Raw genomic sequence first — 16,470 nt, 5'->3', positions numbered from 1 at the left:
GTGAAGCACTCGTTCAGGGCCAGGAGCGGCGTAAGAACGCATGAAGGTAGCTTTGGGGCTACCTTTTGCTGAGGAAGCACTAAGGAAGCCTTCACCGAGGGCCCCTCAGTAAGGAAGCTTTCAGAGTGACATAAGGTGGCCTCACCGCAATGAAGGCTTCCTTACTGAGGTAAGAAAGATTTCATTGTTTGGCCCTAAGGGTTGTTCATTGAGTGGATGTTCCTAGGAGCTGCTCCTATGTTGTTATTAACATAGCTGTGAAATGAAATGTAGATTAACATTTAGTTTATGGTAATAGTGCTATTGTCCTGTTTCTTTACTCTTTTAACTGCTGTTCTCCGCTAGGTTAACCATCTCTACCTTCTTTCAACAATCACTGTGGCATGATATACAATAGAACCTCACTTATATGTTTTCTAAATAAACGTGAGAAAAAACGTACTAACCAAAGTCATTAAAAAGATTCGGCAGATTGGACTAGTTGACATCTATGTGATGCGAAGCATTGTGCAAATCGTTGAAACATGAGATGCCGATGCGCGCCCAGCTTGTGGGTCCCCAGTGACCTGAGACACGTGTCGTTTTAGTGGCTTCGGCAAGGTTACGTTTGTGATCCTTGAATTTGGCCTGAATCAGCAGCTTCTTGGTCTTCTTGGTCATTAAGAGTTACGGACTGGATTCCAAGGGAAGGGAAGCGTAGCAGGGGGCGGCAGAAAGTTAGGTGGGCGGATGAGATTAAGGAGTTTGCAGGGACGACATGGCCAAAATTAGTACATGACCGGGGTTGTTGGAGAAGTATGGGAGAGGCCTTTGCCCTGCAGTGGGCGTAATCAGGCTGCTGCTGCTGATGATGATGATGAGCAGCTTCTTGAGGCAGGTAATTTTATCGTTGGGGTGCCTTTAGCTGGTGTGGTCCCAGCAGCTCAAGCTCCTTTTACATAACGGGAAACGAAAACAAAATTGAGCTGGTGGCTGGCAGTGGAATATGATGCCACCAGAGCAAAGCATGACGCTCACTGCCTGCAGCAATGAATGGCAGTGCATTTGGGTTATCGCCCATTAAAAGCGCGCAGTATGCTTCCAACGGCATCACACAGTCTGTGAAACAGATAGTTGATGCTTATCGCAATAGCATTGGTGGCGAGAGCTGTGAATGCGACATGTTATGACCTGTGAGGACATTTGCTAGTATCGAAAAAGGAAACTGAGTGTGTGCTGGCATTTTCACGTGACACAGGCGGTTGGGCACGGTGTAGCGGGTGCCTATTGCTCTTGATTGTGTGTGCCCTGGGCCTTTTCTTGTTCACATGGGACCTGGTCTCCAGACAACGTATACAGTCGCAGTTTAGCAATGTACTGAACGTTGGTACTGAAAGGTCATGTTTTTCAAGGTCATATTAAATGATAAAATATAAGCGTAACTGTATTGGGTCTTTTTTTTCTGTCGTGAATGTTGGCGCCGGGAAATCTTACAAAACAGAATCATATCAATGAGGTTCTGCTGTACATGCACAAAATCTAGCACAAGCCTCGATGCCCCCTGTGGTACGTTTGGTACTAATAGTGGAGACAGTGAGAGCTTCGTGTGGATAGTCTTCAGGGATGGAAATGTAACCTGCTTGTGCTGTAAACACATTCGAGTTTATTTGGCAGTTGTCTTGCGAGAACTTTTAACAGTGATCATCGTGGCAAGTGAGCGCCTGCAACGTGAGCTGAGGCAGGTGATATGCACGCTGTTATGCAGCAGGCGACATACAGCACACGCATCTGTAGCTGAAGCAGACAGCAGACAAGGCGGAGACGGTGACTGCAGTTGGTGACGCAGTAGCGAAAGAAATGCGCCAAATCTAGTGGCTGGTGCGGAGTAACTGCGAGTGTTGCCATCTGTACCACAAGTGGCAAAATCGCTCCCTCGCCGCCCCAATAACAGGACACTGTTATCAGATCAGTTGGCTCTCCTGTTTATCTTACTTCATGATCTGGATCAACAAGTTTGTTGCTGGAACATGCTGTATCAATGCACATGCTGCTCTTCAACACTGTAGTTGTATCCACTACACAGAATAACATAGTGTGGTTTTCAAGAAGCAGTAAATTTATCCAGTTCATCCACCGCACTGACATAAATTTAAAGCTTGCAAGGCTCCCTCAGCGTACTCTTGCTTCTCAATGGAATGGCAGGCAAAACAGGAACATATAAGTAAAGATAGCTTGGATGGCATGCTGGCGTGTCACCTTGACCTTGCCAGGCTCATTGGAGCCCTTTGATCACCATCAATGCAGTGAATGTGCTTTCATGGTTAAAGCCGAATAATGAGCAAAAGACTTGGCATGCTTTTTTTTCCCCCGGTTTAAGCCAAAAATGCTGAACTATACATATGTTCTAGTGCACAAAGGAACAGTTATTTGCATTCACAACTGGTGAACCTGTTACATGTGTCTTATGAGCACTTGATTCCTTTCCAGCTAAAGAGCCAGTGTAAAGTATGGTGCATTGCTTCAACAGACATACAGCTGACATAGCATTAAGCTGAAATTTGTTGCCAAGACAGCCTATACTCACGTTTTGCTATGGTAGTGTTAACATTGTGTTTTTAGAACATAAGTGTGAGCGCTCATGGCTAGAGATACCAGGTTACCGCTTACTGACATTGACGGGAACTACAGTCAGCTTTGAATTTTCCTGACAGTTTGCTGCTCAGTCCAGTGGTATTTCTAAATTAAAAAACAAAAAAAAACCTTGTTTTGTAAAATGGCTCTGTTTGTTTTGTAAATGAATTTCAAAATGTTAAGCTATGGGTGAGAGCTACTCATGAGAAAGCTTGAATGGGAGGAACTACATTGCTCGCAACACTTGTTGCAAAAGCTTGTTTGCATTGTAGCTTGATCATTTGTGTTTATAGAGCAATATGGACTGTTTCATGAGTACTGAAGGCTGTGGCAATTTTGGCATAAGCATACGTTACCTTTTGTAGAGACATGGTGGAAGCAGCACTGTCTGGACTTGTGAAGAGGCCAGCACATGGCTGTGTATGTGTGGCTTGGGGAATGCTTCTGTGTGTTCGCCTTGTGTTTTGACCTCTGTATATGTGGCTTGGCCTGTTTCTTCTCGTCCCAGGTGCATTCCAAAGGAAGAACTCACTCCCCCTGACAACCCAATTGCTTGCCATCACTCAAACACTGTAGACGATCACTTTGCCATAAAGTGCTGCCGAGAAGCCGACTATTGCAATCTTAACATCGTGCCGACGCTCTCCCCGTCCAGTGTGCAAATAGGTAAGGTATGAGAGAGAGAGAGGCGTGGGGTTGAGGGAAGGGGGTGGTCTTCTTTTGGCACACACACACATACACACATGCACACATTCACCACCCCTTCCGCCTGTGTGTCTTGTGGCCCAGTCTAACCTGCAGCTCTTCTCCCCCCTCTCTGGCCGTCCGAGTGGTCGTCTGGCTACCAGCTGCAGGAAAGCATTTGTGTGCTGGTGTATGTTTACAACTTTTGAGAGTGCCCCGAGAAGCGTCAGCACATGAGTAACTTGCATTGTCTCTTTTTTTTTTCCTCCCTGTGTGTCTTTTCTTCTCTCTTTTTGTGCCAGGTGTCTCCACAAAAAAAAGATGTTCCCTCCTGACAATCCAGTGGTGTGTTCAAAGTCTGGCTCGCACAATCCTACCCAAATCATAAACTGCTGCTCCAATTATGACTTTTGTAACCGCGACCTCCGTCCAACCTTTCCTCCGGCCACAGAGGCTTCAGGTGGGTCCTACTGGTAGGGCTACAGAAAAATAAGCCAAGAAAACCTCTACTGAGCAAGAAGCTGCCAGATTTTGTTGTTTACATATTTTTTTGCTCCTGTCATTGACTTTTGCCTCTTCTCTTGTCCTTACTCACCCGTTTGCCTTGCCCCACTTTTGTTACTGCTGCCTGCTTTTTTTTTTTCTTCTCACCACTAACTTGCCACAAGTAGCTCACTGCAGCTCGGTTTGAGCTGAAGAGTGCATTTTTTGTGCACTCATGAACAGCCATTGCTCGAATGCACTTAAATTGTTCAGCGATTGCTTGAGGAAGAATACGCTTAACACACATTGTTAGATGCCAGTGAAAGAAAAAGCTTGTAAACATGATTTAAAGCTGTCTGGAATCGCTTAACTGAATAATTCATAGCAAGCATGATCTGAAGGGTATTAAGGGGGGAGCACAGATATCTTTTTCCGTTCCTTTGCTCCAGTTTGGTGTAGAGCATTCTTGTTTTTGTTTGATTGGATCCCTGTATCATCTTTGATTGATTTAGCCTTTGCCATAATCACCATAAAAATGTCGGGAAACTTTTTTTTTCGCAAAACATTTCTGATGGTATCGCAGTTTTGGAGAAATATCTCTGGTTCTACTTATATCGCATTAGGTATTTTTTATGTCAGAAAGGTAGACAATTAGAGAGTGCAGTAGGCCTATAATATAAACTAATCTTATTACAAGAAACTTCTAAAAGTAATAACCGACAGGCAAGCTGGCCTAAAAACTAAATTTTCTTAATTTCTAAAAGGTTGTTTACTTTGCATGAAAGGAGAAAGTATATCTTAAATTAGCACATTGAAATACATAAAACCGCAATTTTCATCAAAATCTACCTGGAAAAAAAATAATGAAGTGCATGGTCCCCCTTTAAGTATTAGGCAGAACTCTTACTTCTGTATTCATTTGCTGGCTTTTATTACGATAGAAATTATATGCACACTGCGAGCAAATTTTAGCTGCCATCATCATTTTGGGGCTCAGCATATATATATAAGTATATGTATGCTATATGCTTATCTATGCCGTATATGCCAGTTATATTGCTACACTATGCAAACACTAAAGTTACTCATACCAGGTCTTACTTATTCTTAAGAATTTTGAGAATGGCAGCCGACAAATGAATTTCATGAGACATAGCATTCACAGTGCATACCTTTTATCCTAAATCTCCTCAGACGATCTTTAAAAGTGCAAAACAATAGCATTGCTCGAACCTGAAAGTAATGTAATTATACTGCCACGGCTCTCTACAGGCATCATATTGGCGCGATATCAGTACAGTCCCTAATGGCATATTAAAGCTTTTAAGGGTGCCAGAGATTTTGGTGCACCCGCATATACTGTGTCTGCGTTATTTGGACCCATGTATAGTTTGACCACCATTCGAGAAATTCAAGAGCAGTCAGTGCTTCACCCTATGGCGAAACTGCCAGTTCTTTAGTGTTGTCATATGTGATGTACCGAAACATTTGGAACTGATGGAAAATGCAGCAGTAACCTTAGGTTGCATGAACGTGTGCATTGGTTTCACACCACTTGCCATCATAACCTGGTGTTATGTGTGCGAGGCACAGTAAAACAGTAACCACAAATTTTTTATCTGCATAATAAGAGAGATAAAATTAAAACAGTAAAATTTCCAACATATTCCCTTGCTCATTCAAAATTGTGTGCAAATGCATAATCAACGTGTAGCTCTCGCAGAATATGAATTTGAGGGCCATACCCAAGTTGGAAATGTATTACTGCTTACAACTCATCAGTCTCTTTCTTTTTTTCTTCAAAGGATGCTTGAAGGGCTTTCGTACTAGTGAAAATTGCTCAATGCCAGGTCTGCTTAGTATGCCAGGTACAGATTTTGTTCAGAATGCAGAGCCTTGATTTTCACTGTGGTGTACTTTGTGTGAGTGCTTTGTGTGAGCTTAGCAGATGACAGCATTTTAGCCTTATTTTTGAGGAGGCCATGGTACTGCATGTTTGGGTCATTTACCACTCCACTTTTTGCTCTTTATGGTTACAGAAGACATTAGTTCACCATGTATCGGTACTGCTCAGAACTTGACTGGTCTGATGATGCGTCTCTGCTTGCTTGCTCTCTGGCTGAACATAGTGATCCCTATTGGAAAATATTGGCTGGCCTAAACCTTAGTGTTGCTAACAATGCTCCAGACATGCTGCCTTGTTGTGCTGGTGTACTGGGTATGCTGGCAGGCTTTGACGGGATACATAGCAAAGAACACTGAACGTTGCCTGCCTGCTTCCCACTTTAATGCTTGTCAACAACGAGATGTCAGTTGTGGTTGTGCAAGAGACAATAAATTGTGGCCCTCACTTGATCTCCTGCTTGGTCCACTGTGCTGGTGTGTGGTATTCTAGGGCTTCCAAGTAGGTGGCCATGTTGAGAGGGCCGTGTGACATCAGGATGTGTGTGCACATGTCCAGTGGAAGGCCGTGTTTAAAGCATAGCAAGATGTTTGGATTTTCTTTCATAGCCAAGTTGTGGTTGCTTTTTGGCTGTGCTTTGCATTTGTCATGACCCATTGACTGTGCATTTTTTAAATTTATGCTTTTGAGCTCTGTCAGTGGCAGTGTCAACTACACAGAGGAAATAAGTGTGCGACTACTAAATGCAAGCGTTGTAATTTCTCAGCCTGCGTTGTTGCCTGCACTTGAGGCTTGAAATACTGCTGGTGTCTTCAGGATTCACTGTTGCCATAGCATTACTGGTGCCCCTGCAGTAATGTGGGATGCACTGTGGTGCTCGGTAAGCCCAGACTTAGCAAGGTTGTCAGGGCTACTGACAGGGGTGGTCCTAGCTACAGGGAGAGCCCGCTGCTGTTGCTGTAAATGAGGACTGCTAGTGTAGCGAGCGTACAACAAATAATGGCGTGGAGAACAAAGGTGTGGCCTTGTTTCAGATGTAGACGAAAGCACATTTTGTCTTGTGACTCTTCTGTCCCTGGGCATGCAGAGAGCATTAACTGTGCTTTCGTAAGATGATGTGATGACCAGTCTCTCAGCTTTAGGTGGACTGCAGTGAGCTCTTCTGCCAATCTTGGGCATGTTGCCTGACCTGTGTCCTTCCTGCTCTGTGTCTGCCAGTGGTGGAGACCTCCACTGACCTGCCTCATCTTGTTGTTAGATGCTGCATGCTCAGTTGTAGATGTAGACCCTGCTTGAAATCTTTAGCTGGCAATGATTGTGTCTGTTAGTGCTACTCTAGTGCTGTTGCTTTTAATTGTGCTACCGTGCATTAATGAACCACATGTGGGAAGAGAACCCCTGTCATGCCTAACTACTGAAATTATTGTGTGTTAGTGTGCTGTAACATGGTGCTAAATGTGTTCAAATTTTTTAATGAATCGCACCAGTGTTTTGCACATTGCTGAATGTTGAAATGGAAATGCGCCTTCCCATTCTTGTTTCATTCTGGTGTGACAGCACATGTTAAGGTTTTGAGGCTATGAGTCCTGTGAAGTTAGACATGCCAGCACGCGATACTTTCTTCAATGTCTCAGTTTATGGGTGATTAAAATTTAACTGATGTTCCTGTGCAACCCTCAGATTTCTGGTAAGTGCTGGTACTATTAATGGAATCTATGTAGGCTCTCTACTTGCACAAAGCTCTAATGGTGGAGTTGGCAGCAAAATTTTGGCTAAACATAATTGCCAGTCCTTGGAGTCCTTAATTATGAATCTTTGGTTTGGCTTTGTCACTTGACCATTTATCTCGTTCACAATCATGTAAATGTAGAGCTCAGCATGTTTAGTTACTTTTTGAAAATTCAACAAAGCTTTACTAATTTTTTCCCGAATACACAATTTTTATACCTGTCCTTTAGTGACTTTCAGTCACATGAAAGCCTACCATATTTTTTTGATGACTGTTTTGTTTATGTCTAGGTTAATGGTATTTTTGTTTTCTATTTACATGACAGTTTAACTGTTGTCTTGTAATACATGTTTCACACATGTTGTGACCACTGGTTACTTCTGTGTTAATTTATACACTGAAAGCTTGGTTCTGGCAGTACCATCATTAGGAATCTAAAAAACTGTGGCATGTTATGACTATGAAACTGAAGTTAATGTGCTTAAATATAGAGTGACATGTGCTACCAAGCAGTGATTAGTTATGAGGTGCGTATGCTTGATAAATATCTGAGATCAATACGTTATGAGGTTTGGAAAGGTTGATGAAAACTGAAACAGTTGGTGAACTTGTCATCCACAAGGCGAAGCAAGCAACTTGGTGGCAGTGAGGGTGATTAGGACATTATTAACATCTTGGTGAGGGCTGGTTGGTTTATCTAGGCTCAAACTGCGGCAAGGACACACTGTGTGTCCTTGTCTCAGCTGCACTGTTTGTGCATAGTCCTAAAGGTGATTAATGCATTGGCAGTTGTAGTGGAACAGAATAACGCGGTCTTTATTCACAGTAATTCGGCTATTTAAATAGGTTGAGAATTGACTGTTTGCCATGTATGCAATTCGATAAGATGACGGCACTTGTAATAAAAGTCTTGTGCTGCAAGCCCATTTTGCGCTAGAGTGGTAACACTAGTGTGGCACGCCATTACGGAAGGCTAAAAAATAGTGTTCTTTTTCACATAATCTTTATTGTTGAGTCTAATTTGTGGTTGTAGCAAGAACATGAGTACTTTTTATGCTTTGGTGGTTAATGTTTGCCAACACTGTGCTAATTCTACAATGCTTCTATGTAGTGAAACTTGCAGATTTGTATATTTCCCAAGTATAATACGCTGTTACACCTCCTTTCATATTTTTACAAAAAATTACTGAACCTGTGCCTGCCACCAGATGAGAGCTGCTCGGCTAACTAACCTTGTGTGTGCACACAGCTTGTAATCCTTTCATTGACTGGCAACATCTAAATGGAAACTAGCAGCGTGTAATGCTTTAATGGATGCTTTGTCATTGATGCTACAGCATTCAGAGGAAGTTTTTGCAAGAGCAATGGCTGTTCATCGTATGGGTTCCTGCTGTTTTAATGCTACCTTGATGGATGATTTTAGAAAGGGGCTGTTTCTTAAGAAGCTCCACAGGTACTGATTACTTGGCATGCTTGTTCAGCCAGGTACTACATTGCTGTAGCTTGCTCGAGGGAATGCCAGAGGGTTTGGGGAGGCCTTGTGTTTTGAAGCACTGTGCTGTTGCTTTAACATCCTTGTTGTGTCCACGTCTTGCAATTGCAGCTGCTTGAATGCAGTCAAGTTGAACCATCTGCAGCCCAAGGTACTTTACTCGGGATGGTTTTCCTCTCTCCACAAACACATGGAGGACAATTAAAACAGCATGACTTGAATTCTTAGCACTGCAATGTGGCAACAGTCCACCAAGCATGGCCAGAGTTTGGCTGTGCCATCTTCTTTTTTCCCATCCTGCTTTTCGTTTTCACCAGTGTTCCTGTGCAATCCACATATAGTGATGCAAAAGTAAACTGCACATATTTTAGTTAAAGAAGCCCTAAAGTGGTACCGAAGAACAGCTTGGGAAATTGGCAGGAGAGGCTTTCTTCCTCGTCACCAGTCTTTAAGCACCAACTTTCACAATTCTTTTTCTTTTTTCGATGGATAAATTTTGACCAGTGCGGCAAGTTGGCCAGGTTGCTAAAATTGTGTATTGACAGATGAATGGTGCAAGAAAGATGGGGACTAAGAAAAGAAATCGACATGACTCGCCTATTTCTTTTTCGCAGTGGGCGTTACAGCTGAAACATGCTGTATTTTTGTCCACCCTGCTCTTCGACACTGCAGTTGCATTCAGCAGTAGGCTAGGACATAAGGCCATTGAATATGTGACTATGTAGGAATTTAGGCAAGGCATTTGATATTTGAGTACAACTAGAATAAGACTAAATTTCGTGAGTATAGAGTTCCAATGAATGAAAAAAGAAAGTATATATATCATCCTGTACAAATGACCCCAGTGCAAATACTGCGAGGTGCCAGGGATCCCTCGACTCTTGTCGCAGCGACAGCCAAAGTAGATGCAAATAAAATAGTATATGTACAAGTCGGGCAGGTTGGTAAAGTTGTATATTCACAGATAAGCGGTGCAAGAAATATGGGGTATAAGAAAAGAATTGGACATGACTCGCCTATTTCTTTTTCGCATTAAGCGTTACAGGTGAAACATGCTGTATTTCTGCGCACCCTGCTCTTCGACACTGCAGTTGCATTCAGCAGCAGGCTAGGACATAAGGCCATTGATTATTTGACTATGTAGGAAATTAGACAAGGCATTTGATATTTGAGTACTACTAAAATAAGACTAAATTTCATGAGTATAGAGTTCCAATGAATGACAAAAAAAAGTATATATATCATCCTGTACAAATGACCCCAGTGCAAATACTGTGAGGTGCCAGGGATCCCTAGACTCTTATCGCAGCGACAGGCAAAGTAGATGCAAATAAGAGTATATGGGCGGCCTTGACCTTGCCATGCTCCTTGCAAGCCGGCAAGCTGAAGGGTTTGCTTCTTCTCAATGCACAAAGGGTGGTGTTCAGCTGTATTTTAACAAGAAATTTTTTTCCTGGCGACAGATATTTCGGAGACTGTTGTAGGTATAAAAGAATAAGGATCACATCATCATTATTAATAAAGGCCACATTGTCATTGTTCCTCTCAGTTCCTCTCTAGCCAGCGATAAAGATTACGATGCTCTTGTCTTCTCAGGCAATAAAGTAGGTAAAAATGTTACAATAAATATAGATAAATAAAAAAGGGGTATTCTTGAAGTGTTTTTTAAATAAAAAGGGATGATTTTAAGCACAGTTTTATTACAAATTGGGTATTAAGCAAGGGGAAACAGAAAACAACAAAGGCGATGTATATTTCTATGCCAAAGAAGATTAACTATGCAATAAAACGAGGGTAACCTGCATTGGAGAGGCAGAACCCATCTCTTGATAGGTCAGAATGTTGCCAAGTAAGTATTGGAGCAGGATTTTAATGGAAGAAACAGATTTCCATCGGAGGAGAGTCCATCAGTATGTTGAATGGTTCAACCACCTTATAGCCAAGTTATGAATTCAGTCTTGTATGCCTGCATCCATCATAAAATATCAATAATGCATTAATAATACATTAATCATGTATTAGCACTGTGCATGTCTCCGAAGGTAGTACTAAAGTCATTCCACGTTACTTGCTGAAATCGTATGTTGCACACTTGAATAGTAAAAACACATCTCGGCCAAAAAATAATTCCCACTTAAATGCTAATTTTGCTATCGCAAGGGTAAGAAGTCCCACGTAAAGTTAAATTTGACTCTTTGCTGGAAGCCTTTTTGTTTTAGGAAGTTCCAAAATATTACCTGCATCGGTTTCCACTCCCTTAAAGTACACCATGCAGCATTTGAAAGGAATAAAGTGCAATTTATGAAACTTCAACAGTGCAGTTAGAGTGTGAAAAAATCATTTTTACCAAAAATCAATCGAATCTTGCTGCTAGATTTTTCTTGGGCCTTAAAGGGGCCGATAAGCAATTTTCAAGATACCCCATTTCTTGGTGTAGTGGAAAGCCTATCTGAAGTATCTATGCTGGCAGCAGTTCATTCGGGAAACGTCTGCACATTGGAAAATGATGTTTTAAAAATTTCCAAACTCTCTTCTACTTATTGTGTACGGGCACCGGCAACAGTGAAAACGGATATCAGTGGCGACAGAAACATGAAAGTTAGGCTGCAGAATTGCTGTTTCATTAAAAGCTGCAGTTGCATCCATAAAGACAGCTTGAACAACTGCTTATTAATGTGGAGATGTTAAGGACGTTTTTCTGTTTTGCCAAACTTCCTGCTGGCGAAAAGAGACATGGCAGCCATGGCATGCTTCCACGTCTGCAATCACTTTTGCCTCTGTTACTCGGAGCCAATTGCGGCGACACGTCAATGAATGGTTCCCTTTCCTTGCACACAGGCAGCGCCACTTTTGCTAAACTGATCTCCACATTCCAAATACGCAGAGACGTAGTTTGCAATATTAGGAAACAAACATTTTTAAAAATTTATAGATGGAGCATCTGAAACTTATTGATGGACCATTTGAATCGAACAGAGGCCTATACATTTATTTAGAATTGGATACGGTTTTCAAGTCCCTGTGTCACATTTCACCACAGAGTCGCGACGGGTCATTTTTGAGCAACTTTCAGTACTGATTTAAAAATATAATTTCACGTTTAAGGGACACTTGTTTCTGTTATTGTAATTGCTATCTTTTCATCGGCACAATGATCTTGAGACACATTCTTGGTGGTTGTTGGTCCCTTTCGTGGGTTAACGCGAGTAAAATTTGGCTGAGATAACTTTGCTATATGGGTCGTCATAATCATTGTGTGCAGCTTTCATTCTTGAGAGTGAAATTTCTCTCTGAAAAGCATCCCCCACAGGGTCACATTTTCTTATCAAGATGTATTCTTCAGAGCGGCTCATTTTGAGAAAAAATAAGGGAAATAATTTTTTTAGGCGACAATAAAGTAACAATTTTTGTGTGTTATTTTTACATGGTGTACTGTTGAAAACATGGAAAAACTGGCATAATAGTTTCTTCACAAATGCAGTAACATTCACAGAACTTATTTTTATGTTTTAAATAGGTTTTAGACCACTGGGGCTTGCATTTTGAGACATTCTAATTGAAAGACAGTGGTGTGACGGCCCCTGAGCAATGTCGGAACCAAGGGCCAGAAGAATGAAGTCGATTGTTTGAGGCCCCAGGACACGCAGGCATAGCAAAAGCTAGGCTGGGCATGCTTGTGATGCCACAAGCATGTAGTGGAGCATACCTGTAAAAATACAGTGAGCAAAAAACTTGCAATAATTGCTGTTTATATCGCGACACGAGATTCCATCTGGTTTTGTGCGTTTCGCATAAGAGATGCCTGCCTGTAAACAAAGTACACCTAAGGGAGAACAATGTGGGCAAGCATCTTGAAGTAATGCTTTGAGGGATAAAAGACGAGATACAAGTAATTTTACTTGACGCCTGTAACTCAAATCAATGCGCAAGAATGCCGATAAGTACACAAGCATGGGCATGAGTACGCATATAGGGAACTCTGGCGAAGTGCGAATACTCTCAAACTACTACCGTGGCAGCCACTATAGAGCGAAGTGTAAAATCAGTTTTAGCAAAGCCGAGGGGTGGCAGCACGATAAGAATGTTTTCTATGTGTAACAGAAGGTTGCGGCACCTCCAGTGGGACATTAGGTGGCATTTCGTTCCAAGAAAAAACATGTTTTTATTAAACGTTTCGTCGCTGTTGTACATGTATGGCAGTACCCTCAAAGGGTTAAGAAGGCTGGGTTGGCCCCATGTGGAGTTTTGTGAAGGTACATTGAATACTATTTCATGCTTCAGCTGAATATTTCAGAATCCTTGCACCTGGTTTCAGTCCAACTTAAATGCAGTCCCATTAATGATAACTATGAAGTGAGTGGTACTTATTGTAGAGTGTGCTTTTGATGCCACCCTCGTTTGGCCGCATTAAGTAGACTTGGCTTTGTCGTTTGCACTGGTGGTGAATGAGGACGTGCTGGTGTGTGAAGGAGAGCTGGCATTGTTCTGAGTTTTGCATATAGCTTGCATGAAAGCAGTACTGAAAGAATCACAGCTGCACATCAAATTTCTGATCAGCGTGCTATTTGAGAGGGTGGGTGCAGCTTTATTTTTTTTTAAGCTTCAGGTGTACACATATTGACAGGCCTTTAAAAATGCATTGGAATGTGATTGCAATGCATTTGGCCAGCAAAAGGCAAGGGTATAAACCATGTGCGCCTGCTTATTTTATGTAGCAGTTGATGTGAGCACATCATCGCATTTCTGCTGTTACCACCCGGGGTACACAATGTCCACTGACAATTATAAAAATTGTCATGCCAAGGTAGCAAAAGGTATTTTGTTACCTTCCTTGTTGATTTGGATATAAAAGAAGACAGCCACTAATGAATGCCCCTATAAGTGGATTGCACAGTGTTCCACCTATACCCCTCTTTTTTTTCTCTAATCAGTTCTGTATTTGCTATAGTTTACTTTCTTCTCTGTTTGTGCATCTTTTGTTTCAAAACCCCATTGAAATGACATGGAGAAGAAATTAGAATTACTGAAGCCTGGAGTGGAATTCGTTGGATAGGCAACGTTGGGATTTATAAGGGATGAGTGTAGCCGGATCAGCCTGCAGGACTCGATTGCTTGTCATTTGTAAGTGTTTGCGGTACCTTCTCTTGCCTTCATACCCACCTTGGGCCCTTGGTCAGTCGTCCTTAGTTTGTTCTGTTAGGCTGTTGCTCCAATTTTGGAACTTCTCTTTGGACATGGAAATCATACCTTGCACGTCTAGAGCAGTGTACATAGAGTTGAAATCGTTTGGAGTTTGTGATTGTTGTAAGGAATCCTGATCTATTTTACACGTCTTGGAAAAGAGTAACCAGTCATGCTTTAACACTCAAACTATTAGGTGTAATTTTCCATGCTATCAAGATTTTTTCAGAATCATCGCAGAGTGCCACATCTTAAAATCTGCATCATTGGTTCTAAGGGCATTGTCCCCATCGCGTCCCTTATCTGAGGCCTAGCAAGACACATCTTATAGGGTGCTGTGCAGTCTGTCCTCTGTGTGCGTGTGTGCGTGTGTGTGTAAAGGCTTGTGCTTTGCTCAAGGCCCATGAGGTAAGTGTTGCCTTTCTAAAGATGTGCGCTTCTGCAAACGGCACACATCAGCGGGGCAAGTGCCCACAGGCTACCAGGAGATCATGGTTCCCTATATTGCTTCAATGGATGCTCTTCTCAAGATGGGTTATGTGCACTGCATGCCTTGTTTTACTTTGGATTGGAGGCAAAGCTGTTGAGCCTTTTTTGGTTGTCACCTTTTATTGACATATTTGGCATGGGGTGTGTGTGCATCTAAAACATGCCAGAGAATGCCCTGCTCCCCTCCTTGTGTCTTCATCACTTATGAGGGAGGATGCCCGCCTCCTCCCACTTCGCTCGTGTTATTTTATGAGCGCAATGTGTGTGGTGTGCAGTATTGTAGCTGAGCTTAGCTTTGTGCTGTCAAGGGGGCGAGAAATGCAGTGTTAACAGAACGCCTTACTGAATGTCTGAATGAAGCACAAATAAATGAAACTTGTGAACAACATGAGCTGCTTTGCCATGCATTTTGAAAGCACATGATGTGCATTTCTATATTTTTGTACTGCAGTAGACGTAGGTCTGATGTTGGAAAAGAATTTGCTTAGGGGTACTGTAGCGTTTCATAATCCTAGTGGCCAGCATACTGTGCTATGCTAATGTAAGCTTCTCCTCTTGCAAGCTTGAATGAATTGCTTCAGTGCAGGTTTGTTAATGACCATCTTGCTACACTGCAGCGCTCGCTCATGCTAGGCAAGTGGCAGGGTGTAAACAGTGTGGCCTGCATCCCTTGCTCGGCTATGGGGACGTCTTTGCATTTGCTGATGGTCTTCATTCCATGCAAGCACTGTCTCGCTGAACTTTTGGGCATCGTTTAGAAACCTTGACGACCTTGGCTAGTCATGAGTGAAAGTCACTTTTTGGCCTATGATAAAAGCCCACCTTGTCATGTGTATTTCGCCACTTTCTGAATTGCTCTTCACGAGCAGAGGCCGTCATAGGTGGTTTCCCACTTGCAACATAAATGGCAGTAGCCATTTTGAATTTTGGCCTTTTATTGAAGTAAGATTTTTTACTCTAGATGGGAGATCTTTGCATGCGATTTTTCCACGCATGCAAACAAACTGCGTCATCTGTGCAGCATGTTACTGCAGTAGGTTGAATGATGATAGCAAGAGTGAGGAGGATAGGGTGTTTCATTCTTCAAGTGAGGAAGACTGGTGGTGATGAAGGTATAGAGGAGACTGTTGCTTGGCTCTTTGTGTAGTGCCACGTTTTGAATACTACCAAATTCCAGGAGTGAAATGGCCAATTCATAACAGCAAATAAGCAATTGTTGCATTTTAAACATGTTATTGAAGCATTTCAAGTCGTAAATAAATTGGGTCATTTTGGTACCATGATTTTTTTTAAATGGGCCCTTAGGGGTTAAAGGACCACATTAGACAAAACTGCTTTTATATGCTATAGGAGGTAACTTGAACACCTTCTCGTATGAGCATGTTGGACCCACAATGAAAAGTGCAGGTGCTGCCATAATTTTTGTATACAGTTGGATTATGTGACACTGCTGTGTTGTATGAAACTTTGAGTAGGAATGGGGTACCTTGTTTTGGGCATTTGTTGCGTTTTACCAACATGTTGTGTACTATTGTTCACTAGAATTGACTATCATCTTAGCTGTGAAGAAGAGTGGCTTTGAAACCTTCAAGATGTTTTTTTTATCTAGTTTAAGGTGCTTTCCTGCTTTGTGCAGAGTTTCTTTTTGAGAAAGCAGTAGTGTTGTCCCCTGCAGAAGTGAACTGCCTGGGGCTTTTATCCTGAAGGTGCTACTTTCCTCAACTCGGTGGTGGGAATGCCTTTTGTTAAGTCCACGCTACAGGCGAGACACTGTGCTCAACACAGGTGGTGGGAGGAGTTGCAAAAAGATTTCCCCTCTTCTTGCCATAAATAAGCTAAAGGGTTGCAACTGACATGCTCTTAAATGCATTTACACTTATTCATATATTGCCGTTTCAG

At 42.2% G+C, this 16,470-nt stretch overlaps 1 protein-coding gene across 6 annotated transcripts in view; it reads left to right on the top strand.

The window, feature by feature from the left end:
- The window catches only part of babo (TGF-beta receptor type-1 babo), a 157,449-nt gene that overhangs the window by 18,560 nt on the left and 122,419 nt on the right, over nucleotides 1-16,470 (top strand). For 4 of the 6 annotated variants that reach the window (XR_011511216.1, XR_011511215.1, XM_070531396.1 and 1 more), the window contains one exon: nucleotides 3,119-3,276. Coding sequence is in view for 4 of the 6 variants with exons in the window: in XM_070531396.1 (XP_070387497.1) it covers nucleotides 3,119-3,276 (158 nt within the window). In the remaining 2 variants the exon portion in view is untranslated. Of the gene's footprint in view, nucleotides 1-3,118; nucleotides 3,277-3,596; nucleotides 3,755-16,470 lie in introns of those variants that run through there. The other 2 variants (XM_070531399.1, XM_070531398.1) reach the window with 2 other exon arrangements.

Source organism: Dermacentor albipictus, chromosome 1 (assembly GCF_038994185.2).
Source record: "Dermacentor albipictus isolate Rhodes 1998 colony chromosome 1, USDA_Dalb.pri_finalv2, whole genome shotgun sequence".
Classification (NCBI taxonomy): Eukaryota; Metazoa; Arthropoda; class Arachnida; order Ixodida; family Ixodidae; genus Dermacentor; species Dermacentor albipictus.
This window is presented reverse-complemented; position numbering and strand designations above follow the sequence as displayed.